The sequence below is a fragment of the Lynx rufus genome, unplaced genomic scaffold (assembly GCF_022079265.1).
Source record: "Lynx rufus isolate CCGP_SWC_20201006 ecotype Redwood Valley unplaced genomic scaffold, mLynRuf1.p SCAF_2, whole genome shotgun sequence".
NCBI classification, from domain to species: domain Eukaryota; kingdom Metazoa; phylum Chordata; class Mammalia; order Carnivora; family Felidae; genus Lynx; species Lynx rufus.
The window spans coordinates 211,341,266-211,368,671 of record NW_025814834.1 but is presented as its reverse complement, the minus strand read 5'-3'; the positions used below and the strand labels follow the sequence as shown (position 1 = coordinate 211,368,671).

General features: G+C 60.4%; 2 protein-coding genes across 3 annotated transcripts; both read left to right on the top strand.

Moving 5' to 3' along the window:
* Positions 1 to 310: 310 nt before the first annotated feature.
* On the top strand, positions 311 to 16,487 carry EFHD2 (EF-hand domain family member D2). 2 transcript variants are annotated; one of them, XM_047082877.1, is made up of 4 exons: positions 311 to 691; positions 12,358 to 12,505; positions 13,726 to 13,860; positions 14,746 to 16,487. In XM_047082877.1, the coding sequence occupies exons 1-4, from the start codon at positions 381 to 383 to the stop codon at positions 14,875 to 14,877; spliced, it is 726 nt and encodes a 241-aa protein (XP_046938833.1). In that variant the 5' UTR covers positions 311 to 380; the 3' UTR covers positions 14,878 to 16,487. The 2 variants fall into 2 exon arrangements, with proteins under 2 accessions (XP_046938833.1, XP_046938834.1); XM_047082878.1 differs by lacking the exon at positions 311 to 691 and adding an exon at positions 9,625 to 10,126.
* Positions 16,488 to 21,163: 4,676 nt separating this feature from the next.
* On the top strand, positions 21,164 to 27,061 carry CTRC (chymotrypsin C). Its single transcript, XM_047084922.1, has 8 exons — positions 21,164 to 21,203; positions 22,358 to 22,449; positions 22,538 to 22,635; positions 23,463 to 23,588; positions 24,419 to 24,555; positions 25,348 to 25,493; positions 26,265 to 26,417; positions 27,001 to 27,061. Exons 1-8 carry the CDS (start codon positions 21,164 to 21,166, stop codon positions 27,013 to 27,015), a joined length of 807 nt encoding a protein of 268 aa, XP_046940878.1. The 3' UTR covers positions 27,016 to 27,061.
* The last annotated feature ends 345 nt before the right edge of the window (positions 27,062 to 27,406 follow it).

The window sequence follows — 27,406 nt, the reverse complement described above, 5'->3', positions numbered from 1 at the left end:
CGTCCTTCCCGCCTCGGTCCCCGGCCCCCAGCACGACCTCTGCTGCTCAGGGGCCACAGCGAGGTGGGGAAGGGGGGGGGGTGGAGTTTTACGGGGGCCCCAACCCCGACGGCGGGGGAGCGGGGGCGCGGGGCACGGCACCCCGCCCCCGCCCCGCGCCCTCGAGCCCAGGCGGCGGAGCCCCGGCGCACGCGGGCGGCGCAGGGCCGGGCGCGGGCGCGGGGGCGGGGAGCGGGCGGGCCCCGCGCGGGGCCTAAGTCCCACCCCCGGGGGCGGCGCCTGGCGCCGGGGAGTGTCAGGAAGAGGAAGAGCGCGGCCAGAGGCGGTGCGGGCGCGCGGCGAGCAGGGGCCGGGCCCAGGCGGACGCCGAGCGGGCCACCATGGCCACGGACGAGCTGGCCAGCAAGCTGAGCCGGCGGCTGCAGATGGAGGGCGAGGGCGGCGCCGAGGCCCCGGAGCAGCCCGGGCTGAACGGGGCGGCGGCGGCGGCGGCGGCCGGGGCGCCCGACGAGGCGGCCGAGGCGCTGGGCAGCGCGGACGGCGAGCTGAGCGCCAAGCTACTGCGGCGCGCCGACCTCAACCAGGGCATCGGCGAGCCCCAGTCGCCCAGCCGCCGCGTCTTCAACCCCTACACCGAGTTCAAGGAGTTCTCCAGGAAGCAGATCAAGGACATGGAGAAGATGTTCAAGCAGTGAGTGCCCGCCCGACCCGGCCCCCTACCCACCCACCCCGCGCGCCGGCCTTGGGCCCCAGACCCCCGAACCCCGCGCCGCGCGGGACCCCCTGCCGCCAGCTCTGCGCCCCCGAACCCCGACACACCAGGGGTGGCGACCCCGCGGCCCCTTTCATTTAATCACGAGGCTTCAGGACCTCCTCCCCACCGCGCGTGTGAGTCTGGCGACCCCCAGGCCCTGGCACGCGACCCCCTCCTCACGGTGACGCGGTCCCCAGTACACCTGACGCGCGCACTCCTGTGGGGTCAGTGTGGGTGTGGGGACCGTGCGGCTCTCCTGGGTAATCCCGAGTCCCCTCGAGCCCCCCACTACCACCATACACATGAGTCCGAAGACTCTGGGTCTCCGGCCTAGGACCCCTGCCCAGTTAGTGAAGCTTCTCACCAGACACCCGCGCACACTGCGATTTGAAGACCCCGTGGCTCCCCTTTCCCTCTCCCTAGCGACTCGAATTCCCCACCCCCACCCCCTGGTCAAAAACACCCCCCTCTACACACCCCCAGCGCCCCAACAAACGTTACCGGTCCCTTCACCCCTTGCCATACACATTGTTTTCATCGGGGTCCTTTCATTTCCTCTGCTTATCTCATATGCCCCTCAACATAGGTTCTGGGCAGGGACACCCCCCCCCTTCCCCTCCAATTATTCAGCATCTGGTAGCAAACTGTCATCAAAGACCCTTCAGACCTTCTCACCCCAACCCCATCCACCCTGCTATCCAGGGCCCCTGTCCTTGACCCTCGGGTGGTCTCCCCAGGGAGAGACCCCTCCATCCCTGCCCCCCACTCTGCAGGTATGCACCACCCCTTCCCATCCTCCCTTCAGGGCTGGGTCCCCTCCTCCCTCCACACACTGTCCCTCCCTCCTCTTGCCCTAAGCCCTCCCCAGCAGCTTTGCAGTCACTGCCCCCCCCCCAGTCTGTCAGAAGCCCCCGTCTCTCCCCCCTTCCCCCACTATGTTCCCTCTTCCCTCCTTCATGGGGTTCCGACACCCCATACCTCCGTATCTAATTTGCCTGGTTGTTCTCACCCCTCCCTTTTCCTCTAATTCCACACATTGTGCCCTTAGCAGATTGAACAGGCACCCCCAGGTCTGCGGCTCAGCCCTCCCCACCCCACCCCCCCCAAAAAAACACTTAAAACCTCTGTGAAGGGACTAAATGGTCCCCTTCTGGTCCATCCATGAGAACATCCAGTTGGGACTGAGACGGACAGTCAACCTCTTCACAACCACAGTGGGGGGGGGGGGCGCTAGTGGTAGAATGTTGTGAAAGCGCTCAGCCCCCTTCCCTTTGGTACCCTTCCCCACCTGTTGTTGCCCAGCCCCTTTTCTGGTGGGGGAACAGCCCAGGGTATGGTCTGGAGTGGAGAGGTGCTGGCACACCTTGGCAGGGCAGGATGGGGCTGTGCGCCCAAGCAGGAAGCCAGGAACAGGGTGTTTTGCAACCCCTACAGCTTGAGAAAGGCTCTTTCCCACTTCTCGATGCTGCTGCTGCTTCTGCCTTTGGCCCCAACACAGGGGAAGAGGGCTTTGTTTCCCAGACCTGGATGGCTGAGAGCCCCATACTTCTCCAAGGGTCAGCCTGGGGCGGGGGACTGAGTCCTTAACCCTCCTCCGGGCCCTGAGGAGCCTGCTTCTTTGACTCCAGGGTCTTTGTCGGGAGTTCTTCTAAAGTTTCTTCCCCGCCAAAGACTGGCACCATCTGGAGAGCAGGATTTCCAGGATTCCAACCCAAACTGATAGAAAGCTCCTTGAGCCCAGGGCTAGGTATAGATAGCTTCACTGTCTGGAATTTCCCTGTTGAGCCTGCCCCCTGCCTTGGGGGCAGGGAGTTCAGGGGGTGGGGGGGGGGGTGGGGGAGGAGTTTAAATGCGGCCATGATCCCTGCATCAATAGTGGCTAGGTACTAACTCCTCGATTCCACCCAGCCTCCCCACGACTAGAACTAGCACCACCGTGGCACAGCTGAGCAGTCTGGGCACGGAAGAGTTAAATAACTTGCCGAGACCACACAGCTAGAAAATGACGGAGCCAGGATCTGAACTCAGGTCTATGAGTCTAAAAACCACGTTCCTCCTTCTGGGTTTTCCATCACAAACATCTGCTTCCGTGTGGGAAAATGCACTTCGCCAACACCCCCTTCCGTGTGCGTGGCTGATTTTCCACCTTGTGGACCCACCACCGTCCCGTGTCTCTCTCCCAGAATCCTCCTCCTCTTGGGCTTCCACAGCATTCCTCCACCCCGCCAGAAAAAAAAAAAAAAAAAAAAAAAGGACGGAGCTGTTTGGGAGAACCCATGCACCCCCAAAACGATCTGGGACTTGGGAGGCTGCGGCTTGATCAGAAGGGCGCGTGACCAGAGCAATGGCCTTGAAGCTGCATTTGCAGGCAAACTCACTTGCTAGAGAGGCTGCTTTTGGGTGTTAGTTTGACAAGGTTGATGTTGATGAAGTTAGGGGGGAACTTAAGCCCTCCCAACACCCCTGCAAACCAGCTCTTGGCACGACTGACCGCCGGTGTAGGGGGCAGGAAGGGGCCAGGGAGCTGCCCTTCTAGGGAAGGAAGTGCCGCCCGCAGTGGTGGGGGGGGCCCTGGCGGGGAGAGAGAAAGCTGCCGGTTTTGTATTCAAGGAAACAAGGCTTCTCTGTGCCAGCCAGCCGAGCCCAGCTGAGCCCAGCTGAGTCCCGGCCGGGAACAGCCGACACACAGGCTGTCGGGAAGGACAAAACCCCTGTTCTGCTCCTGCTGTCCTGGTGGGGCTGCAGCCTCCTGGGTCCAAACAGGACCCTGCTGAGAGACTTCCACCCTGGTCTCTAGCTCCCTGGCAGGGAGGAGGGTTGCCCCGCCCTCCTGGAAGCTATTGACCAGAGCTGAGGGCAAGAGATAGGTCATAAGGAACCGGGGGCTGGCCTTCCTGGGGAGGCAGGAGCTGGAAAGCCTGGTCTTGAGTCCTCCTGGCTCTGCCCTCGCTGGGCGCGAGTCTTCCCATCTGTAAAAGGAGCAGGCTGTACTCAGCAATGACCTCCTCCTTTCTGAGAGGTCCTGAACCCTTCTGGATGACAGACTGCCTCCCAGGGCCTTCCGGTTCATCCACTTATTAGCTGGATACTTCCTGAGGAGGGAGACAGAAGGAGAGTCAAGGAGATTGAGGGAGGCAGTCCGCCTCTGACCTCACGACCCAGCTGTGCAGGTGCCGGCTGGGAGAGACACCTCGAGGGTGGACTCCAGCCTTTCCCCCCACTTTACAGAAAAGGAAAGTGAGACCCAGAAAGGTGTGGTGGTTCGCTTGGGATCACAGGGAAGTTTTCAGTGGCTGAGCCAGAGCACCCTGGTCTGTACACTAAGGATGATGGTCCCTGCTTCTCGGTCGGGGCTGCGAGGAGGCGATGCCTGTAGAGGGCTGGCCTGGTGCCCAGCTCGTGGAGGTCCCCGCGTCCGTGGAGCCTGGATGTTCAGTCCTCCCTCCCCAGGCGGCCTCAGGCTGCCCCAGCACCTCTAACCCCTCTCCCCACCTCTGTCTCTGCCCATCCATCCAGGGCTGTTTCTGGAACCTTCCAGCCAAAGAGGGAATGGTATGACCCCACAGAGCCTCAAGGGGGCCCACCTCTGGGCCAGCAGCAGCCTGCACGAGGCTCTGTGGGGTTTCGTGAGTTGAGACCTGCCCAAGAGGGAGGCAGCCATGTAATTCTGAACCTGCCGTGGAATCTGAGGAAGATGCCCTAGTTCCCTGCTTGGCCAGCCTCGTCCCCAGACGCTGTGTCTCATGACCCCTCCTTGCGTCAGAGAGGCAGGCTTCCCTCTCCTTCTGGACGCCTCTGCCTCCCCTCTTCTCCATTTGCTCCTCCTCCACATGTCCCCTCAGACCCTGTGCCTCACGGCACGTCCCCCGGTGTCCTTCCTGAAAGATAGTATGAGGGACAGTCGTTCAGAGCAGGGCCTTCGGGGTCTGTGGTCCTGGGTTTGAATCCCAGCTGCGGGCCTGGGACAAGGCACCTAAACCTTCCGGGCCTCCGTCCGTCACCCTAAAAACAGGGAGAGTACTGGCACCCACCTCACAGGGCAGTTGTGAAGTCCTTCACCCGGTGCTTGGCACAAAGTAAGTACTGTTCCTGTCACCCGCACCCCCAGCCCTGGCGGTGGTTGTCTGTGCAGGTGTGGAGGTCGCTGCACAAAAGCTGTCGGCTGCCTCCACTTACCCCACGTAGAGCTGCCGGGCCACCGACAACCTCACGCTGTGGGCCGGAGTGATGGGGACCCGGCATGAGACCCCCTGCCTTTTCTCTTGCTGAACAGACGCTCTGATCGACAGCTACCTGCGGCTTTCGTAAATAACAAAAAGTAGGGAAATGAATTCATTATCACTTAATTACGTGGAAGGCAGGTGGCAGAGAAAAAGGAGAGAGCAAGCGACACTCTGGAGGGATTCAGAACTGGGACTCCAGCGCCCATCTGTGCAGCTGCGTGGCTCGGGGCAAAGGGTGCTCAGCTTCTCAGCCTCAGTTTCCCCCTGGGCTAGGGACCCTACCCGGTAAAGTTCAGAGGATGCAGCTTAAAAAAGTCCTGACTCTTTGTAAAGAGTCCACCATCATGTCCCGCCTGTGGGCTGTTAAAAACATAGATGCTGTGGAAAAACATAAAAGCCCTTCGTTTGAGCATTCATCAAACACGGCTTGTATTAAGTTCTAGACAATCCAGGGAAGGATAAAGTTCCTGCCGTCAGGAAGCTTAGTCTCCTGAACAACGGTAGGAGAGAGGATGGGCCCCGGGGGCTAGAAATTGAAGTTTCCATTTATTCCTACCACGAGGACCAAACGCTCTCATGAGAGATGCCATGGTGATGCCCTCTCCGCAGCCAGCCCCCTGCCTCCACGCCCTCTCCTCATTAAATGGAGACACCGGGTCCAGTTGCTCCCAGAGGAGCCTGTGTGTCTATTTCAGGGATTGAATTGGATCCGAACGACAGCACGGTGAGGTGGGTAGTATCGTTATCCCCATTTGCCAGGTGAGGAAACTGAGGCTCAAGAAGGTTGAGTCACTTATCCAAGGTAATCATAAGTGGCAGGGGCAAGATTGGAAGCAGGTCTGCCTGCGGGGAGCCCCAGAGACCAAAAGAGGGCTGTGTGTATGGATGGGAGCTGGAGGGGGCTCTCAGGGCCTCTGCGGGGGGGGGGTGGGTACAGAGGTTAGGTCCTTCCACCTGTAGCAGCCAGGAGCCCGGCTTTCTGGGAAGATGCCCCACCCCTGGGGAGGGAGGATTTCTTGAACGTGGTGCTCACCCTCTGCTGTTCCTACTTCCCTTCCGCTTCTGAGTCACTGCTCCCCTCCCCCGCCTGGGGACTTTTGGTTCCCCTTTGGTTTGCACCTTCCTGACTGCCTTCTCCTGTCTGTCCGTCCGTCTATACCCTCTGGGTCCAAGGCCTGGCTTCAGCAGTGAGGCACCAGGCCCTGCTGCCTCAGGGGAGGCCCTTTAGCAAAGCCAGGCCAGCCGGAGGCAGGAGACAAGGCCAAGTCGCTCTGAGACCTCAGCAGGGACAGTCCCCACTCCGTCCTGGCAGCCGAGTTCCCTCTGACTGCCGAGCAGCCCTCTCCTTGGCTGACTTCCGCTTTTCAAGGACTGCAGAGAAGCCAGAGTCCCGTGCCAGAAGGGGGCAGCTAGAGCCGTGTGGAGACCCTCATGTGACTAAGACCGTGGCCACTGTCGGCCCCCTCCCTCCTGGGCATTTTGCCTCTTGTTTAGTCCTTTTATGACAGCCGGTGAGATCATACCTACTATTTTCACAAACGAGAAGCCTGGGTCCCACAGAGGTTCCGTGCGTGGCCCGTCCAGAGTCACACCGCTAGTAAGGAGTGGGGACAGCGTGTGAACTGGGGTCTGTCCGACTCCAAGTCCCTCGCTCCCACGGGACCCGGAAAGGGTGGCTCGTTAGAAGTGTGGTTGCCCAGGTTCCGCCCCGGGTCTACCGGATCAGAATCTGCGTCCTAACGCTCAAGTGTAAGAAGCTCTAGGCCGCCCACAGGGGACTTCTGCCACTGGCCTAAGATTTTCCTACAGGGAAGGCAAGTCTGAGCAGCTAAGGGAAGGAGGAAGTGAAATAATAAACACGAGCCTGTATTAGACGCTCCGTGAGTGTTCGGTGCGATCCCTGATGCAACAATAAGCGTTAAGCGCCGGCAGGAAGGAGGCAGTGCAGGAATTACTGGCAGGACACCCACCGCTGACGTTACAAGCCCGGGGAGACGGGGCTCAGCGTGCTGTGCTTGAACCCAAGGTTAGCAGGTCCCAAGCCCTGAGAGCCCCCAGCAGATGGCCGTCAGCCTGGGGGGCTGCTGCCTGGTCCACTAAAAAGCTACGGGAGAGCCATGAGCAGCATTCGTGCACTCGTCCACACGCACGTACACACCCTCACGCCCTCACACCCTCTCCTTGGCTGACATGGCAACAGATCGAGTGTCCAATTCTGTAGATAGGGCTGGAGGAAGTGGTGAGTGGCTGGGCTTTCCCCTCATGAGTCAGGCAGTCTGGGGGCGGGGGCACGCAGGACCCCACGGGCAGGGCCGAGCAGCTGTCATCGAGCATGTGGGTGGCCACCTGCAGAGGGAGGTGGGCAGGGCCCGCTGGCTGTGACAGCGAGCAAAGCCAGAGTTTTTCTGTTGTCCAGGACTTTCCTGCCCCAAGGGACCTTCCCACTTCATGGGGCAAAGTGTGTAGAGGCCTAGGAGCCACTGGGGGTGGACCAGGCCTGTGAAGGCCGAGACCAAAGCCAGGTGGGCCTGGGGGATCGTTGGCCCGCAGACACCACCCTCCCCAGCTGATTGTCCTCCTGGGGACCCCCGTGGGCCGAGAAGCCACCCACAAAGGCCTGGGATAGGAAGCAAAGGGACAAAATTGGGGTCTCCCGTGCTCCCACCTTCCCCCTCGTTCTGCCATCAGACTGCGCAGCACAGCTGGTGGATGGGGAGGCTCGTGCGGGAGGAACCACCTTCCGATAGAACGTTCCAGAGCCGATATGGGCTACCCTGAGTGAAGTAGGGAGCTTCCTGTGCCCAGAGATATTCCAAGACCCGAGCAGGAAAACTGCGTTAGGAATCTGACCTTCACGAACGGCTGAATGAGTCACCTCCGGTATCCCTCCCAGCCCGAGATTCTCTCGTACAGGGTGTGTGAGCATCGGGACATAACATGGCAGCTAAAAGCATGTGTGTTTCGTCAGGTCGGGGTTCGGATCCCAGCCGTGTCCTTGTCAACCAGGGCTTTGGCCAAGTGGCTTCCTCCCTGAGCCTCTGTCTCCTCGTCTGTAATGGAGGGATAGTCATGCCAGCTTCGCGGGGTCCTTGTGAGGGTCTGATACGGAACACTTGGCGTTGTGCCTGGCGCTTAGTAAGTGCTCAGCAAAGAGTAGCCGCTAAGGATGATATTGTTAGGAAGCAGGGACGCACACCGTAAGAGCCAGCCGCTGCCCACTGCCGTAACTCCTGGATATGAGAGCCAAGGCCGGAGGAGCAGCCGGCCGGGCGGGACCTGCTCCGCGCAAGGGTGCAACGAGGCAAAGTCTGTCTGGGCGGTGGCCGTCTACTCCGCTCTCGCTCTCGAGGGTAGATGGGAGGGATTTTGTCACCAGCATCCGGGGCGGCAGCTGCCGAGCCCTGCCCGCCGAGAACTATTCAGGGGGAGGCGGGTAGGAATGTGGGCACGGTGCCAGGGCCCGCAGCCTCCCTCCGGTGCTGCAGAAAAGTGCTGAGCTCCCAGCCCGCGAGCTTTGTTGCCAGTCCTGCCCGACGGAATTGGCCCTCCCAGGCAGGCCCCAGGCCGGGCTCTCAACCCCGCGTCCCCCAGCCCTGCAAGCTTGAGAATTCGGGACCCTCTCTGGGACCAGGAAGGAGAAGGACGCAGATAGGCGGGAAGAAGGAAAGCCTTGGCTTTGGGGACCCTGCAGTCCACCCGCTGTGGGACCCTGGGCTGGTTGCTGCCTACTCTGGGCCCCAATTTCCCCCACATATCATGAAGCAGATAGACCAGGCTGTGCTGCCTCTCTTGCCCTGATCCCTCTGAGCCACCTGCACCCTCAGTTCCAGCTCAGGGAGAGTGATGGATGAGAGGGTCTCCCCAGCCAGGGGGTGTCTCCTGTGTTGCCAGTCATCCACCTGCTGGTGGCACAGTGACAGCCCCCTCCCCTTGTCCCTTCCTTCCTGTGAGAGGAAGGACAGAGTAACCCAGGGCTGAGGCTCCCCCGCTCTCTCTCTAGCCGGCGAGGGAGCAAACGGCTGTCCTGCTGTCTGTCCACCTCCCCAAGTGGTGGGGTCTGGGAATCGGGCCTCGTGGGGGGAGTCGTGGGAGCCTCAGAGGAGGGGGAGATGCTGGGGGTGGCCCCGGACCAACTTGCCCACCCCCTGCCTCCAGAACAGTCTGCAGCAAGCATTTCGTCACAGCCATGCGCCATCAGGACGGGCGCCCAAGGGAGAAGCCCTCGTATTTCTTTGCCGTTTTCATTCTTATCAGCGCCGTTTTTATGTTGTGTGTGCAAAGCACTTAATGTAGTATCTGGCACACAAAAAGTTCTCAGTGGCCACTGTTCCAACGAAATTAGCAGGCTCTAAGCACCTGTTATGTCCTAGGCATTTTATGTTCGTCATCTCATTTAATCTTTAATCCTCAAGGTGGGTAGTAATAACAATGTTTCTATTATTATTACCGTCGTTATTGACCGGCTGTGCTAATTAAGTGCTTACCGTGGGCCAGGCTCTGTGCTAGGAATCTACCTGGATTGTCTCTTTTAATCTGTGCCTTTGTCCTGAGATGGGTCCTTTGAGTTCCACGATATAAATGGGAAAATTGGGGTGGGGGGGGCGGGGTCAGGTGATTTAACCAGGGTCAGCCAGCCAGCCAAGCGGCAGATCTGGGGTCTGGACCCCAGTCGGTCTCAGCAGAGTTGATGTGGACACAGAACCTTCAAGGCCATCTTCAGTCACATTCACCCTGGCACCTGCTTGATCCAGTGACCCAAAGCCCACCCACCTCATCTCTGCCTGCTCCCTCCAAGCCTCATGGTAACAGCCCCCCCCCCCCAGTGTCTCCTCCTTGGGGGGACGCAACTCCCACCTAGCACCTGACCTCTGTCACCTCCTCTTGGTGATTGATCCGCTGGCATATGGCCAGCCCCTGCATTGTCCCCTTGGGGCTCAGAGCCTGCCCGGGATAGAGCCCAGACCCAGTCATTGATTGACCTTTGATTGATGCAGGCAGTGGTTCAAGCCGCAGCCCAGCCAGGCCTGGGAGCTGTCAGAAACCAAGAAATACAGAGTCCAAGTCTCTGTCCAAGTTCGGACACGTTGTCTGCACTTCCTCTGACACTGAGCCACCCCCCAGCTGCAGGAGAGATCCGTACACGTGAGCGGTAAATAAAGGTGGCGCTCAGGGGGTGCAGGGGGGCCGGCGGAGAAGAGTGTGGGAACCACAGGGATGGGGTGTGAGTCCCTGGCCAGCTGGTTTCCGAGCCGGTGCCCTCACCCCTACAATCCCCATTCCCTGGTCAGTCACATGGGGAAGTAATCCCGACCCTCCAGGACTGCTGAGCACAGAAGCTGTAAAGAAATGCCTCGCACATAGTAGGAGCTTAATAAAGGCAACTGGATCCCATTTCTGGAGTCAGCTCCACGTGCCAGGCACTGTGCTGGGCGCTTGGCATGTATGAGCTCGGTCAGTCCTCACGGTGCCCCTGCAAGAGAGTCCCCATCACGCCTTGGCCGGAGGCTCGAGAGGCAGGTCTGCCAGAGCCCAGGCAGTCTGTCCCCAGCCCTGACGTGTCATTGCTGACTTTTCACTGCCGTCCAGAAAGCGGTGGGGTTTTGTTCTCCTGAACAGCAGCGCCCGTGTGTCTTGCCCCAGGAAAGACTGACCCCCGCCCCAGGCCGCCGTCCGCGGCACGTCACAGGGTTTCAGGCAGCGGCCCCTTACCCGACTCCAAAGATGGGAAGAGGGGCCTCTGCCACGCCCCCCACAGGGCCCCTCCAGCTTGAACTGGAGCCTGGGACTGTAGGCCTGCCTGACCCTCCTGAGGCCCACAGCCCTCTACCACATCCTCTCGCGTCAGCCTCGCCCGCAGGGACCTCTGGCCCATCTGCCCCCAGCTCCAGCCCCCCCCACCCCTGCAGGGCGGGGGACAGAGGCCTCAGGACCTGCGTTCCCTGCAGGGTTCCCAGAGCCTCCCCTGTGCTGCGTCACTCCCAGCCACTGACTCGCGTGTGAACTATTTATACCCCCTGCACATACACCCTGCTGCGTAGCCCCAGGGCACACGGAAGCGGGCCGGGCACGGAGCGAATGTGCAGCTTTATGAGCCTGTTTATGAGCTGGGCTTCCACTCCTTTCCTTTACTGCTCTGGGACCTTGGGCAGGTCACTTAACCTCTCTGAGCCTCCATTTATATAATACGGTTCTCACCGGACTTAAGTACAGTAAAGTTCCCGGCCCAAAGACCGACGTCAAAAAGTGGTTTCTACTAGTTGTTCAAGGTCATGCGAAGCTTATATATAACTAGAGTTGGGGGACGGGGACTGGGGAGCCCTGAAGAAGGCACAGAAATGAAGTGTGGACGTAGAACTCTCAGACCAGGACACAGGTTTCTGCAGCTCAGCCCCTCAATGTCACTCTACCGTCACCAACACTCACCCAGCCAGCTTGAGGCCTGGGGACTACACAAGGTTTCTTTAGGCTCAGAAGGCCCATTTTAGCCCTGAGACCACTCTCTTCCCAGCCCCCACCAGGAGGCGGTCCGGGCAAGTGTTTGGTTAGCCTGATAAGAGGGCATGGCTAGGCTGTGCAAACAGTGCCCACATCCGTCATGCTGTGATATATTCTGCACTCAAGGCACCTCCCCGGCCAGGGGACCGGGCCGGGAGGCCATCTCTGACCCAGGCGCTTGCCACAGGGAGGCCAGTCAAGAGAGGTGTTTAGACAACACACACACACACACACACACACACACACACACACAGTCCCTGCGTCTCCTGGACCTTTGGTGGAAGAAAACAGACCTGAAATGTGCAGGCACGCTTTTATCACCTTATCAGTGTTCCAGCCCTTTCCAGCCACCCAGCCATGTCCCCACCACTCACTGCACAGACTGTTCCCTGAACTCACCCCAGGCCACCTCCCAGAAAACTAGAAGTGGACCTCCCTCCTGTGACCTCCGGCCCTGCCCTGTGACATGTGGTACCTTCTGCCTCTCCTGAGTTGGGGCAGGAGTGGGGGAGAGACGGGGCCAAGATGTCCCTCGAGTGCTGGTAGAGGTGCTAGGCTGACCCTGGAGATAATGTCAAAGCCCCCCCCCCCCCCCCTCCGCAGTCCATACCCCATGGAATCATGAATTCTTTCTCCCTGCTGGTTCACATCACATTCAGTGCAGGGAGGCTGCGGCTTCAGCCACAGCGTTCGACACGTAAGAGGCTGCGGGCCGTGTAGGGAGTCCCTCGTCATCAGAGATAACCAAGTGGAAGCCACAGACCCGGAGCCCATTCCAGCTGCAATGGATAGGATGACAGGCTCCTTGCAGCCCAGCCTGTGATGCTCTGACCGGTCAAGTCTGAGGTGTCAGGACATCCCTGGCCTCTCTCGTCCCTCCCACAGGTACGACGCCGGCCGGGACGGCTTCATTGACCTGATGGAGCTGAAGCTGATGATGGAGAAGCTCGGGGCTCCGCAGACCCACCTGGGCCTGAAAAACATGATCAAGGAGGTGGATGAGGACTTTGACAGCAAGCTCAGCTTCCGGGAGGTAAGTCTGCTCCCCACGTGGACGACTGGGGGGCTTGTGCTCGACCGTTGAATGGCTCATAGTTGGCTGAGGGACGCCCCAGTGGGGATCCTAGAGCAGCCACCGTGAGATCCTGAGGTGCCTGAAGTGAGAAGGAGGGACATCCATTCCTTCATGTAGTAAGCACTTACGGAGTGACTTCTGACCCTGGGTGCAACTTTGGAAGTCCAGAGAAAGGCCTTGTGCTCCAAGGGCCCTGGAGCACAGAGGGGGAGATTCCCAGGGAGTGAAACGGCAGAGTGCCGTGACTCAGGAGGAGAGGGGGACAGGCGGAGGAAGTGACACGACTGTGGTCCGAGAGGGGCCAGGCTCTGCGCTGGGTGACTTCACACCCTGGATCTCACTGGGTTCTCACTCTGGGACGGGGGTCGTGGGCAGGCCTGTTCTCTGGAGGAGGCAGTGGAGGCTCCCAGCCAGATAACAGCCGCACTGGACCGCAGGCAGCCCAGGCCGAAGGACAGGGGCGGCCTCGTTCGGAGAACTGGCAAGAACCATAGAGGAGGCAGGACAAGAGAACGGAGGTGGGAGGACGCGTCCAGGGAGGAAGGTGCAGGCAGTGCGAGACGACGGAGGCAGGACACGGGTTCAGAACCTTCTTTTGTCACCTTCTGCCGCTGAGATTTGGGGGCAAGTTTCTTCCTTGCCTCTGGGTCTGCCTCAGTCTGTAAAATGGTCACAATCGTATACTTTCAGGACTCAGTGCGTGGAGCTTTTTTTTTTTTAAGTTATTTATTTTGAGAGAGAGCGTAGGGGAGGGGCAGAGAGAGACGGAGAGAGAGAGAATCCCAAGCAGGCTCCGCCCTGTCGGTGCAGAGCCCGACGCGGGTCTCGGACTCATGAGTCCTGAGATCATGACCTGAGCCGAAATGAAGAGTCAGCTGCTTAACTGACTGAGCCCCCCAGGCGCCCCTAGTAAATGGAACTTCTGACCAGATTAGTTTGAGGAGCAGTGAGACAATGAAAGGGGTAGCTTGGGGCTCTCCGTGGGATCTGAACATGGGCAAACAGGCCTGCAGTAGGCCCAGATCCTGGGAGAGCGGGAGATGTGTCACCTTGCCTCCCATCGTACAGGTGGGCAAGCTGAGGCCCAGAGATGGAGGGGCCCAGAGCATGGAGGGGGAGAGCCCAGACCTCTGGCCCCGTGCCCCTCCCTGACGCCTCGTGCCTTTTCCCTTCCGCAGTTCCTCCTGATTTTCCGCAAGGCAGCGGCTGGGGAGTTACAGGAGGACAGCGGGCTGCACGTGCTCGCCCGCCTCTCCGAGATCGATGTCTCCACCGAGGGCGTCAAGGGGGCCAAGAGCTTCTTTGAGGCCAAGGTGAGGAACCAGAGGATGTGTGGGGCTCGGGGGGGTAGGGGGTGGGGGTCCCCCGACCCCGGCACGAGGAGAGGGGTGGCCGGGGTGTGACGGGACCCGAGTCAGCACGAGGGTCAGCGCTCGTCCTTCCTGTCCCCGCTGAGGAGCGGAGCACTGACGCCCGGGCTGGACCGCGCGAGGCCCACAGCACTCCTGGCTTCTGTCCCCTTCCAGCCAGGCTGTGGTCCCTGCCAGCTTCTCCTCTGTCTCCCTGGCCCCCGGGCAGGTGAAGGGCGTAGACTCTTGAAGAGTGGACACGGACCCCTTTGTGCTGCCCCTGGCAGACCTGTCCTTGAACGCTGGGCCCAGGAGACAGCAGAGCAGGCCCAGCTCACGGGCCTCCCCCGGCCTGGAGGGGGTGTGGGCCCCAGAGGCCGTCCCCGTGCAGCACATGCCCAGGTGGAGAGAACAAGTAGGGCTCCTGGATTCTCCGCCCCCGGGCACCTGCTTTCCCTAGTTTCTCTCTCTTCCCATGTTAGCTAAGAACATTCCTTCTGAAGGTCACCTCCCATCTCCCTCTGCGCTTCTGGGGTTGATGGGCCATTTCAGGGATCGTCAGTGGGAACAGGTGTGCATCCGGGCTTCTCGGGACGGGAAACCCGAAGAGCAGCATCGAAAGCCCCCCCCTTCCGGGACTTAACACTAGGCGGTGGCCACCGAACGTACGTTCGAGCTTCCAGCCCGCTCGGTGAATCCACGAGGCCGGTTGTCGGGCAGCAGGCTCTGAATGGAGACACTGAGGCCCAGGGCCAGAGCCGGTGCGAGCCGGGCGTGGGCCGGCGGGACACCTGGGGGCAGATCCCTCTCCCGCCCTGCCTGACCCACCTCATCCCCGCTCGGCTGTAGGTCCAGGCCATCAACGTGTCCAGCCGCTTCGAGGAGGAGATCAAGGCAGAGCAGGAGGAAAGGAAGAAGCAGGCGGAGGAGATGAAGCAGCGGAAGGCGGCCTTCAAGGAGCTGCAGTCCACCTTCAAGTAGCAAGGGGCTGCGGCCTGACCGCTCGGCCCCGGCCCCCGGCCCCCGGCCCCTGGCGCCCGGCCCGGCCCGCAGAGGCAGGCAGACCGGAGGCCAGGCCTGCATCCCGAGCTCCATCCGAAGGGACCATACTTCAAACCTAAAACGTCTGTGAACGGAGCCAGCGGAGGGGTGTCCCAGGCGGCCCTGCCTCCCCCGCTCCCCCCCCGCCCGCCCCCGCTGTTCCCGAGGCCGCGACACCAGTGCTGGCTCCTCGCCTGGCCCAGCCCTCCCTGGCGATCCTGCGCGTCTGTCGCCCCCCCCCCCCCCGGCCGTCCCTCTGCCTGCTCCAGCATTGCAGCGGCCCCGAGCCCAGCTCCCGGCCCTAGGGTCCTCCCTGCCCCAGGTGCCTGCCCTCCACACACTCTCCTCCCTTCCCAGAGGCCTCCTGCCCTTAGCCTACAGGCCACACTGCCCCCCAGGGGCCCTGCCCCTCGGGGAGGCGCTCTGGAGCAGAGCACGACCCAAGGGGCTGATCAGAGACACGAGGGCTTCCCGCCCCCCCCCCCCCAGACAGCCGACAGCCGTTCCTCCAGCCCCTGCCTCCTCTCTCTGCCAGAGGGGAGGGCGCTTCCCTTTCGGTGAAGGGACCCAGGCCCTGGCACCCCGTGCTCACACGGAGACCCCGGCCCTCTGGGGCCCCGCCAGGCAGGGTGAGGGGGCAGCTGTGCCCATCTACCTCACGGGCCCACACTGCCGGCCACGCCGTGGATCGCGGGCAGGGAAGGCTCTGGGGGCAGAAACGCCACCCTCTGGTCTCCCTGGAACAGCCCGGGGGGCCCAGGGGCTCTGAGAGAGCAGGGTGAGGAGGAGGGATTGGCCCCTTCACTGGGAAGGAAACTAGTGTTGGGCTCCGTGCTCCGGGAGGCATCCGGGAAGTGCTTTGAGTGGTTTGCACGGACCAGGTGGCGGGGAGCAGGGGCCTGGCTCGGCCCTTTCACGCCATCCTTCCCCATGCGATGTGCACCGCCCTGTCACCAGCGATGGGACCCGTCCCGTCACCCCCACCCCCTGAGGAAGCATGGGGACCCCGGCCCTCCCTGTGCCCATCCCCAGATGGGCTGCGGCCAAGCCTGTGCCACCAGCCCGGTCCTGCGCAGCTCCCGGTGTGCTCACTTCCGTGTGTGCGTGTGTGTGCGTGTGAGTGTGTGTGTCCGTTGCCGTGTCGTGAAACTGTGCCCGTCACCAGTCCAAACACGTGAATGGCCACCGAGGCCACGGTTATGCAACTTTCGGTGTGTGTCATGACAACGTCACTGCTTTTTAAACATGACAACTCTTTATTTTAGTAAAATGCCCCCCAAGAGTCCACAAAACTGTTGGATTTGCAGAGGTTTTATTTTTTTGGCCTTAGAATCTGCAGAAATTAGGAGGTGCTGACCCCAGTGCGGCAGCCTTGGTCCTGAATTGCGTTTGCCTTAGCGGATGTGTTTATACAGATGACTATAAAAAGTTCTTTTCCTTCGGCTTCTCGCTTTTGTTTTTTCCCTCCCTTCTCACCTTCCCCCAAAGAAAGCTACTTTTTCATTTGGTGGTACAATTATTTTTTTTAACTAAAATAAGATAAAATTCTATATTCTTACGTGTGTGTGGTTTTTGTTGGTTGGTGGAAGAGGGGAGGGGCTGGGAAGGGAAGGAAGGGGACCAAGTCACCTGGGTGCTGGGCCAGTGCACGCTCAGGTGGCCTCCATGTCACATCAGGGACCAGGGAGGAGAGTCTTCCTAATGGAGGTTGAGGGACGCCCACCCCCTATCACCAGGGGCTGCTCTAAACGCCGTAGCTCATATATATATGTATGTATGTATGTATATTTACTAATTTAATCCTCACAACCAGCCCATGAGGGGGTGCTGTTCTATTTCCCAGAGACTCTCCCAGAAGCACACAGGCTGGGGGAGCTGGGGGGGGTGGCGCATCCAGCCACCCTACCGGGCGGATTCAGAGGAGGACACGCACCAGGAGTGGCACCAATACTCTGAGGATTCTAGATGGATGCACCCGAGAGCCCCCGAGATTCTCCCGCACAGAGACACCTCAAGCCTCCCCACCCCTAAGACACACACACACACACACACACACACACACACACAGGCTGTGGTGATAGGCGATGAGGAAAGACCCGGGGTGCTCCCTGTGTGGCTTTGGACAGATCAGGCTCCCACCGGGTGTCAGTCTCCTCATCTGTCCAGTGCAAGGGTGGCCTAGGGTCTCTAGGGTCCTCCCAGCCCCGCAGTTTCCAGGTAGGGGGTGCGACCTGACTTGGGGTGTGGGAGTGTGCGAGCAGGCTGGGCATCACTGCCCCCAGGTGGACATGGCTGGTACTGCAGCAGCCAGGATGCCATTCCGATCCCCCACCCCCCACCTCCCCCGCCCGCCCACCGGGGCTCTGTCACAGACCCTGCACGGGGAGGACATCGTCCTTGGAGTGTGTTTCCTGGAGAATGCCACCCAGTGCCTACAATGCCACCATCATTAACACAGCATGTTAGGTTAAGCGCTGCCCCTCGATACTCCTTTCCCAAGGGATGAACATCAGAACCCCTAATGTCCTAGCTCAGAGGGTCTCAGAACGAAAGGCAGAGAGGACCCTGACAGGGAAGGGCTAAAACTCAACCTCTAGAGCCCTCGCCTTCCAGCTGACCCGGTGATGGATGTGGGCCCCGAGCCCTCCAAATGGGAGGACACAAGCCAGCGGTCCCACACCGGGACCCTCCACCAACAGGGCTCCGCCGGGGGGGGGGGGGTCCCTCAGCCTCGGCCTGCACGAGACCCCCACTCCAGCCCCAGCGGAGGGAACAGGCTGAGGCGCGAAGAGGCCCGAGTGGTTCAGGGCCCAAGAGTGGGAAAGGGAGGTAGTTCCTCAATCCCCTCCCAGGCCCCATTCCCTCGGCCTCCATCACCAAACACCAAAACCCTGCAGTGAGCCCCCAGACCGCCTCTGAACCCCCAGTACTTACATCTGGTTTTAAGGAGAAGCACTGCCAGCCCCCGCCCCCCCCCCCCAGCTGGTCCCTTAGTGGCCCTCACCCAAGTAGCAGCTGCCACCGGAGAGTCCTGTCCCGGCGACTAGAAAATATGGGCCCCCGTCAGTGACACCTGCCCCATTTCTCAGGCTCTCACCACCCCTGGCTCCCAACCTTGGCACGGCTTCTCCTGAGGTTCCCCCCACCCCCTCGACGACCTCAGCCACTGCCAAGTCACCCTTGATTATTTTTCCAGGACAGGCTGGCCCTGAGTGCCTGGGCCCTGGGAGGCCCCACTCCAGGCCCCGGAAGTCACAGACTTCAAGGGTGGTGAGAATGAGGATTCCAACATTCTCACACCCTCAAGTCCTCAAGTTCATCTTGGACCTGGAGGCTGTAGAGAAGGAATCCTTCTGCAATCTGCACCCCCACCCAGCTCCCAGCTCCCAGAACTAACCTCTTCTCATTCAGGGGGCTGCCAGCCCTCGGCCCGAACACTCTGAGAAACACTTGTTGCCATGCCCAGCAGGGAGCTCCAGCAGTTGTGAGGGGGTCTTATCTCTGCAGCCCCAGGCCTAGCACAAGGCCAAGCAAATGTGGGCGGAAGGAAGGAAGGAAGGAAGGGAGGAAGGAAGGAACGAAGGAAGGAAGGGAGGAGTGGAGGGATGGATGAATGGATGGAGGGGGGGATGGGTGGATGGAGGGAGGGAGGGAGGGAGACAGGGAGGAATGGAGGGAGGGATGGAGAGAGGGAGGGATGGAGAGAGGGAGGGATGGAGGGAGGGATGGCCTCTATGTACACAGTCCGTCAGCACCTCACAGTCTGGACAAACAAAACAGTCAAGCGTTTCATCAAGTTAATCCAGGAAATTCACTCCACAGAGCCCCCCTCTGCAGATATTAACAACCCCTCCCCATCGCTTCTCGGCCTTTGGCTAAGATCAAGTGTAACAACCCCCCCCCCACACACACACACACACACCCCCACCATGGCAACTTCTTTACCTCTTGTTCCCAAGGCCAGAAAAGCAGGTCAGCCAACCACATGTCACCGCCGTAACTTAGACAGTTTGGACCACTGGGATAATGGCGTCCTCTGACCAGGGCTCCAAGCCAGCAGGGGCTGGCAGTCCCACCTCTGCCCCTTTGCCCCCAGTGAGAACACAATTCTCTGCTCCAGAATTAGCTGCTCCGGGACACAGCCAGAGGCACCTTCTGGGGCCCAGAGAAGGCTCCCATGACGAGCCACAGAACGGTCCCCAAAGACGCAGCCACTCAGTTACGCCTAACCTGACGCGAGGAGGGGTCCCGGCCAGGGCTGACTGGTCCATCCGCACGGTGGCCACACGGTTCGTGGGTTCGAGCCCCGCGTCGGGCTCTGTGCTGACGGCTTGGAGCCTGGAGCCTTCTCTCGATTCTGTGTCTCCCTCTCTTTTCGCCCTTCTCCTGCTCGCGGTGTCTCTATCTCTCAAGGATAAATACACATTAAAACAAATTAAAAAAAAAAAAAAAAGGTCAGTGTCTCTGCAAACAACCCATAAAAGAAGAAAATTCTTGACTCTTCATCTGGTACCTCAGTACTTGTGTGTGTGTGTGTGTGTTTGGGGTCATTTCTAGGTTTGTGTACATGTTTGAAGGTGAGGCACATAGCCCTGCATGTATCTGTGTATAAGTGAACGGGCTACACTTGTGACACGTGCACACATAGGGAGGCGCATGTATGCGCGTGTGTCTGTCTGCCTGTCCCCGCGAGCTCGTGTAGCTGTGGGTGTGTGCGCGTGACTGAGGTCGTTGCGTCCCCCAGTGTCCACCAGCAAAGTCCCAGTTCATCATTTCCCCACGTTGCTCAAGAGAAACTGAGGCCCAAAGAGCTTCCCCAAGACCCAGGCCCATCCGGAAAGTCACTAACGGAGCCAGAAACCAGAAGTCTGATCTCCCGCAGCTCCCAAGATCCGCCACGAAGCTCAGGCCACCTCTCCGCGTACAAGGTCTGTCTGCAGGCCAGGCTGACCCTTTGCGGCGCTCGGGTCTGCTCCGGGTCCGAGGTGTAGCAGCCACCGACCCCACTGTCAGGACCGGCCTCGAGAACGCAACAGAAGGTTCCCCACAGCCTGAGATCCCCAACGCAGCAGGAAAGACCCCTACACATACCTTTCCGCTCCCTGTCTTTCGGTCTCTTTTGACCAAACATTTCTTGATCTTTCTATTACCAAAGTCGTGGATGCTCGCTTTTAAGAAAGAACTTAAGCTGAATAAAAGAGTTAGCCCCCTCAGATAAGCACTGTTACAACATCAAAAGGGCAGAAAGGGGAGGGAGAGGAGAATCGAACCGGCCAGGCCCAAGTCAGGCCTCGAGGTAAATGGGTGAAACCGAACACTAAGCCCAGACTGCCGGGGCTCTGGATGGAAACTCTGGACACGCAGTGCTCTGGACCCACACCAAGTGCCACCAGCCCACATCTGCCACTCGACCTTGACGCTCAAGTTAGGGCGCCTTGGGACCAACAGTCAGTCGCCTGGGATGCATTTAGTCCTCTCCGCCCCTTTTAGAGACGGGGAGACCGGGACTTTGCAGGGAGATAACTATGGCTCTGGGGAGGAATTCGGCCAACCGGGCACCTCCCAGGGGCTGCCGGCCCTCCGCCTCCATCCACAGCAGGAAGGCAGGGGGTACCCCAAGACCAGACAATATGAGTGGAATGAAGGAGAAAGAAGAAAGGGGAAGAGAGAGAAGGAAACGGCGGACCGCGGCAGGATGAACCCCGGGCTGGCGTTAGAAGTCCCGGCTTCAAATCTGGGTTCTGTTGTCACCCAGCTGTGTGACCCTGGGCAGTCGCTGACCCCCTGAGTCTCAGCTTGCTCCTCCGCGCTGCGGGGATAAAAGCGCCTACTTCACGTCGGAACAATTGAGTGAATGCGGGAAGCACCGGGAACGAGGCCCAATAAATGATAGGTGCCCGATCAATGCTAATTAAACAGTGTGAGTCAGGGACAGAGGAGGAGAGCACGCTCCAGGCAGAGTGGCGGGGGGTCCCCCCAAACCTGCGGGCCTCAGAATTTGCTCTGTCTCGGGAGATTTGGGAAACCCATGCCTCTGAGCCAGCCCCATTTCCTGCCCAAATTAAACAGTAACCGCCCAAGGTCAGGGAAAGGGCCTTGTCGGAACAGGTTTCTCTCCGAGCGGCGGCTCGGCCTTGAGCAGGTGGTCCCACCCCCACACCTGCCTATAAGTGTGTCCCTGCCCACCTCGACGGCCACTCGGTCCTGAGCCAGTCCCACTCGCAACATGTTGGGCTTCACCATCCTTGCCGCGCTCCTGGCCTGTGGTAAGCCGTGGGGCGGGGACTCGCTGTGGCCGGCAGGCTCTGTGCTCAGGCTGGCCTCCCCGGGGACAAGGAGAGCGGCGGGGGGTTCTCCCCAGTTCCAGGAAAGGGGATTTGGGGCGACCAGCTGTGTGTCAAACAAGCCACTCGCCTGCTGGGCAGCTCTTGTTTCCATATCTGCAAAACAGGCTGATGATGTGGCCGGGGGACAGTCACCGCCTCATCCTGGGCTCTCTCCAGGGACCCTAAGGGCCTGGCTTTCTCAGCGTTGGCATCTCTTCCTTGGGGACCGATGCTTCGTTCACCCATTTTGGTGACCTTCTCCCAGACAGGAATCAAGGGACTTGGCTTGAACGTCACTTACTCTGGGCGGGACAACAAGCCACTTCACCTCTCTAGATCTCCCTGGCTCCTTTGACAGATGAGAGCACTTGATTGAGAGTCCTTCCGGCTAACGACAACGACAGTCCTAAGTAATAATAGCAGCTTCCTGTTTGTTACATGTTTACCATATGCCAGGCACCGTGCTAAGCCCTTGACAGGCAGGAGCTGATTTGGTTGGCGCAGCAACCTTGAACGGCAGGGTCTATCAACACCTCCATTTTACAGACGAGGAACTGAGGCTCAGCGAGGCTCAGGATCTTGCCCGAGATCACATGACTGGTTAACGGTAGAGCCGGAATTTGGGTCCCGGTCCCTCTCGCTGCAGAGCACATGCTCCTGACCGCTCCACACAGCTCCCCAGCTCTGACGGTCTGGAACCCTGGATTCGGTGCTCACACACCCCCATTTTGCCGCGGTCTAAAAAGGGACAGCAGGGAGAGAACGAGAGACGCAGCTTTATCTGGGGGCACACACGCAGCTGCCTTTTTAGTTCCTTCAACGCCTCAGACATTCACTCCGCGCCAGGCCTTTTGCCAAACTCTTTCTACGCGTTGTCTGATTTCGTCCTCAGTTCAAACTCACCAAGCTGGCGCCACTCTTCCCATTTCACAGACAGGGGAGCTGAGGCCCAGAGAACTAGACGGCCTCCCCAGGCAGGAAAACCTGAGCCCGCGTCTGCCCAGCCCCAAAGCCTGTGCCCTTGCCACCTGCCCCTTCCCTGCTGGGGACGCCGGCCCCTCTCACCCGTGCGCTTCCCCTCCCGAATCCCCCAGCCTCCAGCTGCGGGGTCCCCAGCTTCCTGCCCAACCTATCGGCCCGAGTGGTAGGAGGAGACAATGCCAGGCCCCACAGCTGGCCCTGGCAGGTAAGCATGCCGCCGCAGGGGTGGGAGGTGGGCTGGAGAGGGTGGCGGGGTGAGGGTCCCGGGGCTGACATGTGGCCCCCCGCTCCAGATCTCTCTCCAGTACCTCAAGAATGGCACGTGGAGACACACGTGTGGCGGCACCTTGATTGCCAACAGCTTCGTCCTCACAGCCGCCCACTGCATCAGGTGAGCGGGGTGACGCCCAGGGACCCCGCCCCCGCCCCGGGGTGCCAGCCTGATGACTGCTTTTATTGAGCACCTACTACACACCCCAGGCACTGGGCTCCCGAAGCCGCTTCTACCCAGTAACTTCGCCGTTCACCTCTTCATGCAGCAAGCATTTATTGTGCGCCCACAGCGTGCCGGGGCACGCGGCGGCGAGGACACTCCGTGCTCGCAGGGAGCTTACGTTCTAGCATAAGAGCAACAGGCCATTCAACAAGTGGCCATCTGACGTATCGAGTGGCAACGAGGAAAAATAAGGCAGGCTGGAAAGCGGAAGGGGTCCCATTTTACACGGGGTGGCCAGGGGAGGACCCGAGGGAAGTAAGGGAAGGGTGTTCCGGGCAGAGGGAACAGCCAGTGCAAAGACCAGGAGGAGGGAGGCTACTTGGTAGGAGTGAGAAATAGCGTGCGAGCAGGGGTGTGCGAGGAGAGCAGGAGACGGGGGAGGCAGGAACGAACGCAAGATCATCCGGGCGAGAGGCGGTGGCGGCTTGGACCGGCTCGCGTCACAGCCACCTGGGCAGGCGATGCCAACGCCGTCTCCGCCGTACAGATGAGGGAACCGAGGCCCAGGGCCGCCCCCCTGGGAATCAGGGTAGACTCGACTCCGAGAGCAGGGTCCCTACCCTGCGCCCCGGGGAGGGTCCGTGCCGGTGGAGACTCGCTTCCCCAAAACGATGCCCACGGTGGCCACAGGCCTGGGCCGCCAAAGCTCCGAGTTCCCTCCCTACCCCTCTGGCCAGCAAGGGCAGGAAGCCACCCTGACCCAGTCCCCTTCCTCTGCTCAGCAACACCAAGACCTACCGCGTGGCCCTGGGCAAGAACAACCTGGTGGTGGACAATGAGGAAGGCTCCCTGTTCGCAAATGTGGACACCATCTTTGTCCACGAGAAGTGGAACTCCTTCCTGGTGCGGTGAGTGCCCGCCGTTTCACGGCCCCTGGGGGAAGCACAGAGTGGGGGGGGGTCCCCGATATGACAGAACCTGCCCCCACCCCGTCCCTGGACCCCGTCCTCACCCTGACCAGCCGGCAGATGACCCCTTTATGCAAAACGGAGAAATGCTAAATGGAGACGGACGCCTCTTCCGTCTCCATCATTGGCCAAGGGTTCCCAGAAGCTCCACGTGGAATAAAGACCCCCGAGGCCCCCGCGGTGTCTTGCCTGAAGTCTCTCAGCCAGAGGCCAAGCCAGGACTCGCCGTTACTGAGTGCCTCCTGCGTGCCCATCTTGCAATAGTCTTATTTAATTGTCACAACAGCCCTAGACAAGGAACCGAGACTCAGAGAGGTGAGGGAACACGTCCCAGGTCACACAGCCCAGTACGTGGCAGAACAGGGAATCAAACCAGCTCCGCCTAGGCTCACCAGCTTCCATTCTGTTCACATGAAAATATTAAAACTCGCATCCGCAGGGGCCCCTCTTCGATCATTTCCAATTGGCTTTAAGGTCATGTCTCGTTGGTACGTAGCCTACAGCGGCTCGGAAAGTTCCTGCTCTAGTCTCCCCTCCATAGAGCCTCACATGACGGGAAGGCACATGAGACGGAAGTTTCCTCTCAAGGGGCGCGCCGCGGTGTTGGAAGGCGGGTGTCGTCTCTGTCTGCCACTAGGAAACTCGCTGTCCTCAAGGAGGACTCCTGGTCACCCTAGGCGTGGCTCCCGGCTGACAGCCTGGGCTGCTTAGCCTTAGCTCGCGGAGCCAGCGTCCTCCTACACACTTACCGCCTCCACTTTGGATTCCAGCAATGACATTGCCCTCATCAAGCTGGCGGAGCCCGTGCAGCCGAGCGACACCATCCAGTTGGCATGCCTGCCGGAGAAGGGCTCTTTGCTACCTCAAGACTACCCCTGCTACGTCACAGGCTGGGGCCGCCTCTGGAGTAAGTACAGCCCCCGGCAAATCATGAGAGCCTTCCTGGAGGAAGCGGCTCCCACGATAAGTGCACCGCCCGCCTCTGCCCGACCCTTTTCCTTTCTGTCTCCACATCTTCACATCTGTTTTACCTTCGTGATAGTAACAGCTCGTATTTGTTAAGCACCTACCACGTGTCAGACCCTCTCGCAAGGGCACCTAAGGGGTGTTGTAAGCTTGGAACTTGTCAAGTACTCAGAGCGGCGCCTGCTCTAATTGACTACGAAATAAACCAGGCAAGCCGCTGGGGGCAGGGGATTGGAGCTTCTGGAAAACCATATGCCTAAGTTAGAAGGCTGCCTGCAAATAAGTGAACGCACAGAAGACTCACAGAAACACGCAGGTCTGTCCTGGGAAAATCCGGGGGGGAAGAAAGACCTCGGATGGTAGGACACCAAAGGCGGACGCGACAAGGAAATGATGGACCCTGGGGAAACCCCAGAATCCAAGTTAAAGATAAGTCAACTCGGTGGTTATCTCTGGAGGGCTTCCTACAGATGAGCTCTGCCTCCCGCGGGCTCCCTTCCCCACCCTCAGAAGGGTCTCCGACTCAGACTTTGGGACCGCAGGCTCGGAGTCATTTCTCTCGGTTGAGGGCCCGTGTGTGTGTGTGTGTGTGTGTGTGTGTGGCTGCCCCCGAGGGTAGCCAGAGCTCACCTGGGTCCCGCCCCGGCCCCGTCCAGCCCTCTGTTCCCCGAAGGCCTGGCGCCGTCCGGGCTGACGCGGGGCCAACATCTGTCCCCCTCTCCCCCCGCCCCAGCCAACGGCCCCATTGCCGACGAGCTCCAGCAGGGCCTGCAGCCCGTGGTGGACCACACCACGTGCACCCAGAAGGACTGGTGGGGAAGCATGGTGAAGGACACCATGGTGTGTGCAGGCGGGGACGGCATCATCTCGGCCTGCAACGTGAGTGTCCGCACCCCGCACCGTGTCCCTGCCCCACGTGGCCAAGTGGAAGGGGGCAGTGAGGAGGGCAAAGGAGGTGCGGGGGTGGGGGGGGACCCGCATGAGCAAACCCTCTCCCTGGTTGGGCCCGGGAGGCTGAGGGGAAACCTGTCAGCCCCACCCCTCCGTGCTATCGTGCGGGCAGGGGTGTGGAGCGAGTTCGAGTCCTAATCCCGCCACTTGGTAGCTGTGCAGTCTTGGGCAGGCTGCTTCCCCTCTCTGAGCCCCAGTTTTCCCAGCTATAAAATGGAGGCACCGTGAGCACAGGGTTGATGTGAGGACCAAGTCTAACAAGCGTCGAAGAGACCTCATCGAAGTCAGGGGCAGGGGGCTTAGGCAACCTGACCCAGAAACATCTAAAACCATCAGAAACGGTCCTGTTTTCAAACACACGACCCCTCCCCCCACTCCCACCCTTCCTTGCTTCCCCGGGTCTCCAGTGTGGCTCTTGGCATCCTCACCTCTCTGTGCAGCTCGCAGAGCCTTAGGCACGACCTGAACAGCTAGGGAAGCCAAGGCACAGAGAGGGTTATCCTTATCCCAAGTTCACACAGCAACCTAAGAGCTAGCCTGGGACTCCCAAACCACATCCCCGCCGCCTCCCTCACCGTGGACAGGCCGAGGCCAAAACAGGGGGTCTCAACCCCCTATCCCCCCACCCCCGTGACCCGCCCCTGCTTCCCAAGCCTCTGGGGGAGGCCCGGGGGCTGACCTCTGCCCCGTCGGCCACAGGGAGACTCGGGCGGCCCACTGAACTGCCAGGCTGAGAACGGTTCCTGGGAGGTGCGAGGCATCGTGAGCTTTGGCTCCGGGCTGGGCTGCAACACCCTTAAGAAGCCCACGGTCTTCACCCGCGTGTCCGCCTACATCGACTGGATCAATGAGGTGGGTGCCCGTCTCCGGGCCCTTCTTCCCGCCCCCACCAGCCCCTCACCCATCCCTCCAGCCATCCCTTCACTCGCTCCTTCGCGCCTTCGCTCATTCACTCACTCGCCCACTCGGGAAGTGCCACAGGCTTCCTGTCTGCGGATGCTGAGTCAGGTGCAGGGAAGGAAACAGTCACTAACTTCATCCCTTTATCCACCCCAGGCACCACACCAGTCCCCCCCGGCCCCGCCCCCGCCACCAAAGTGAAACCCCATGAGAGCAGGGCCCACAGGGGAGAGGGGTCAGCAGGGGTGGCCACATGTACCCGAGGATGGGGGAATAGAGGGTCACTCTGGACTTCGAAGCCTCATGCCGGGGGGAGACAGGATGTGTTCTGAGCCCCCATTTGCACAGTGGTCTAAAGTCCCCAGGGGGCTCAGACCCCTTGGGCAGAGGTGAGACGGGCTTGTCAAGGCCCTGGGGCTGCCTGCCACGCCCCCTTCCTCCTCTCGGGCACCCGGCAGAGCCTCGTGCTGCCCCAGAAGGGGGCACACACAACCTCCACCCAAGTCCCATCCCCTGTTGTCCTCTCTTCTTCCAGAAAATGCAGCTGTGATTCATCCTTGGGAGCCTACAACCCCAATAAACATCCTTCCCCCTCAGGCTGCCTGCATTTGTGATGTGTGCCTCCCCCGCGGGCCCCCGGGCTCTGTAGGGGCTGCCCCTTTCCACACCAGGGATGCAGGGAGAGACCCCCTCGGCCCACCTGGTTCGGCTGTGGAGGATGCTGCTGGGGTGCCGGTGGAGAGGGAACCCCAGAAAGCCACATGGTAGCCTCAAAAGATGAGAGTTAAGGCCACACCAGACACTTACCCCCCAACATCTCACAGGCTGTGGACCACAGTGGCCTGATCAAATCACCCCCTTCCTGATCCTGCCTCCACAGAGGAGCCTGGTGGGTCCTCAGACATCACCCCAGCCCGGAGAGGATGGGGTCCCCCCCAGAA

Bases quoted from the DNA above. Each gene is read 5' to 3' on its own strand.
- CTRC (XM_047084922.1), top strand. From the start codon at position 21,164: ATGTTGGGCTTCACCATCCTTGCCGCGCTCCTGGCCTGTG. The intron at 22,636-23,462 runs GTGAGCGGGGTG...TCCTCTGCTCAG, and splicing joins ACAGCCGCCCACTGCATCAG to CAACACCAAGACCTACCGCG. The intron at 25,494-26,264 runs GTGAGTGTCCGC...CGTCGGCCACAG, and splicing joins GCATCATCTCGGCCTGCAAC to GGAGACTCGGGCGGCCCACT.
- EFHD2 (XM_047082877.1), top strand. From the start codon at position 381: ATGGCCACGGACGAGCTGGCCAGCAAGCTGAGCCGGCGGCTGCAGATG. The intron at 692-12,357 runs GTGAGTGCCCGC...TCCCTCCCACAG, and splicing joins ATGGAGAAGATGTTCAAGCA to GTACGACGCCGGCCGGGACG. The intron at 13,861-14,745 runs GTGAGGAACCAG...GCTCGGCTGTAG, and splicing joins AGAGCTTCTTTGAGGCCAAG to GTCCAGGCCATCAACGTGTC.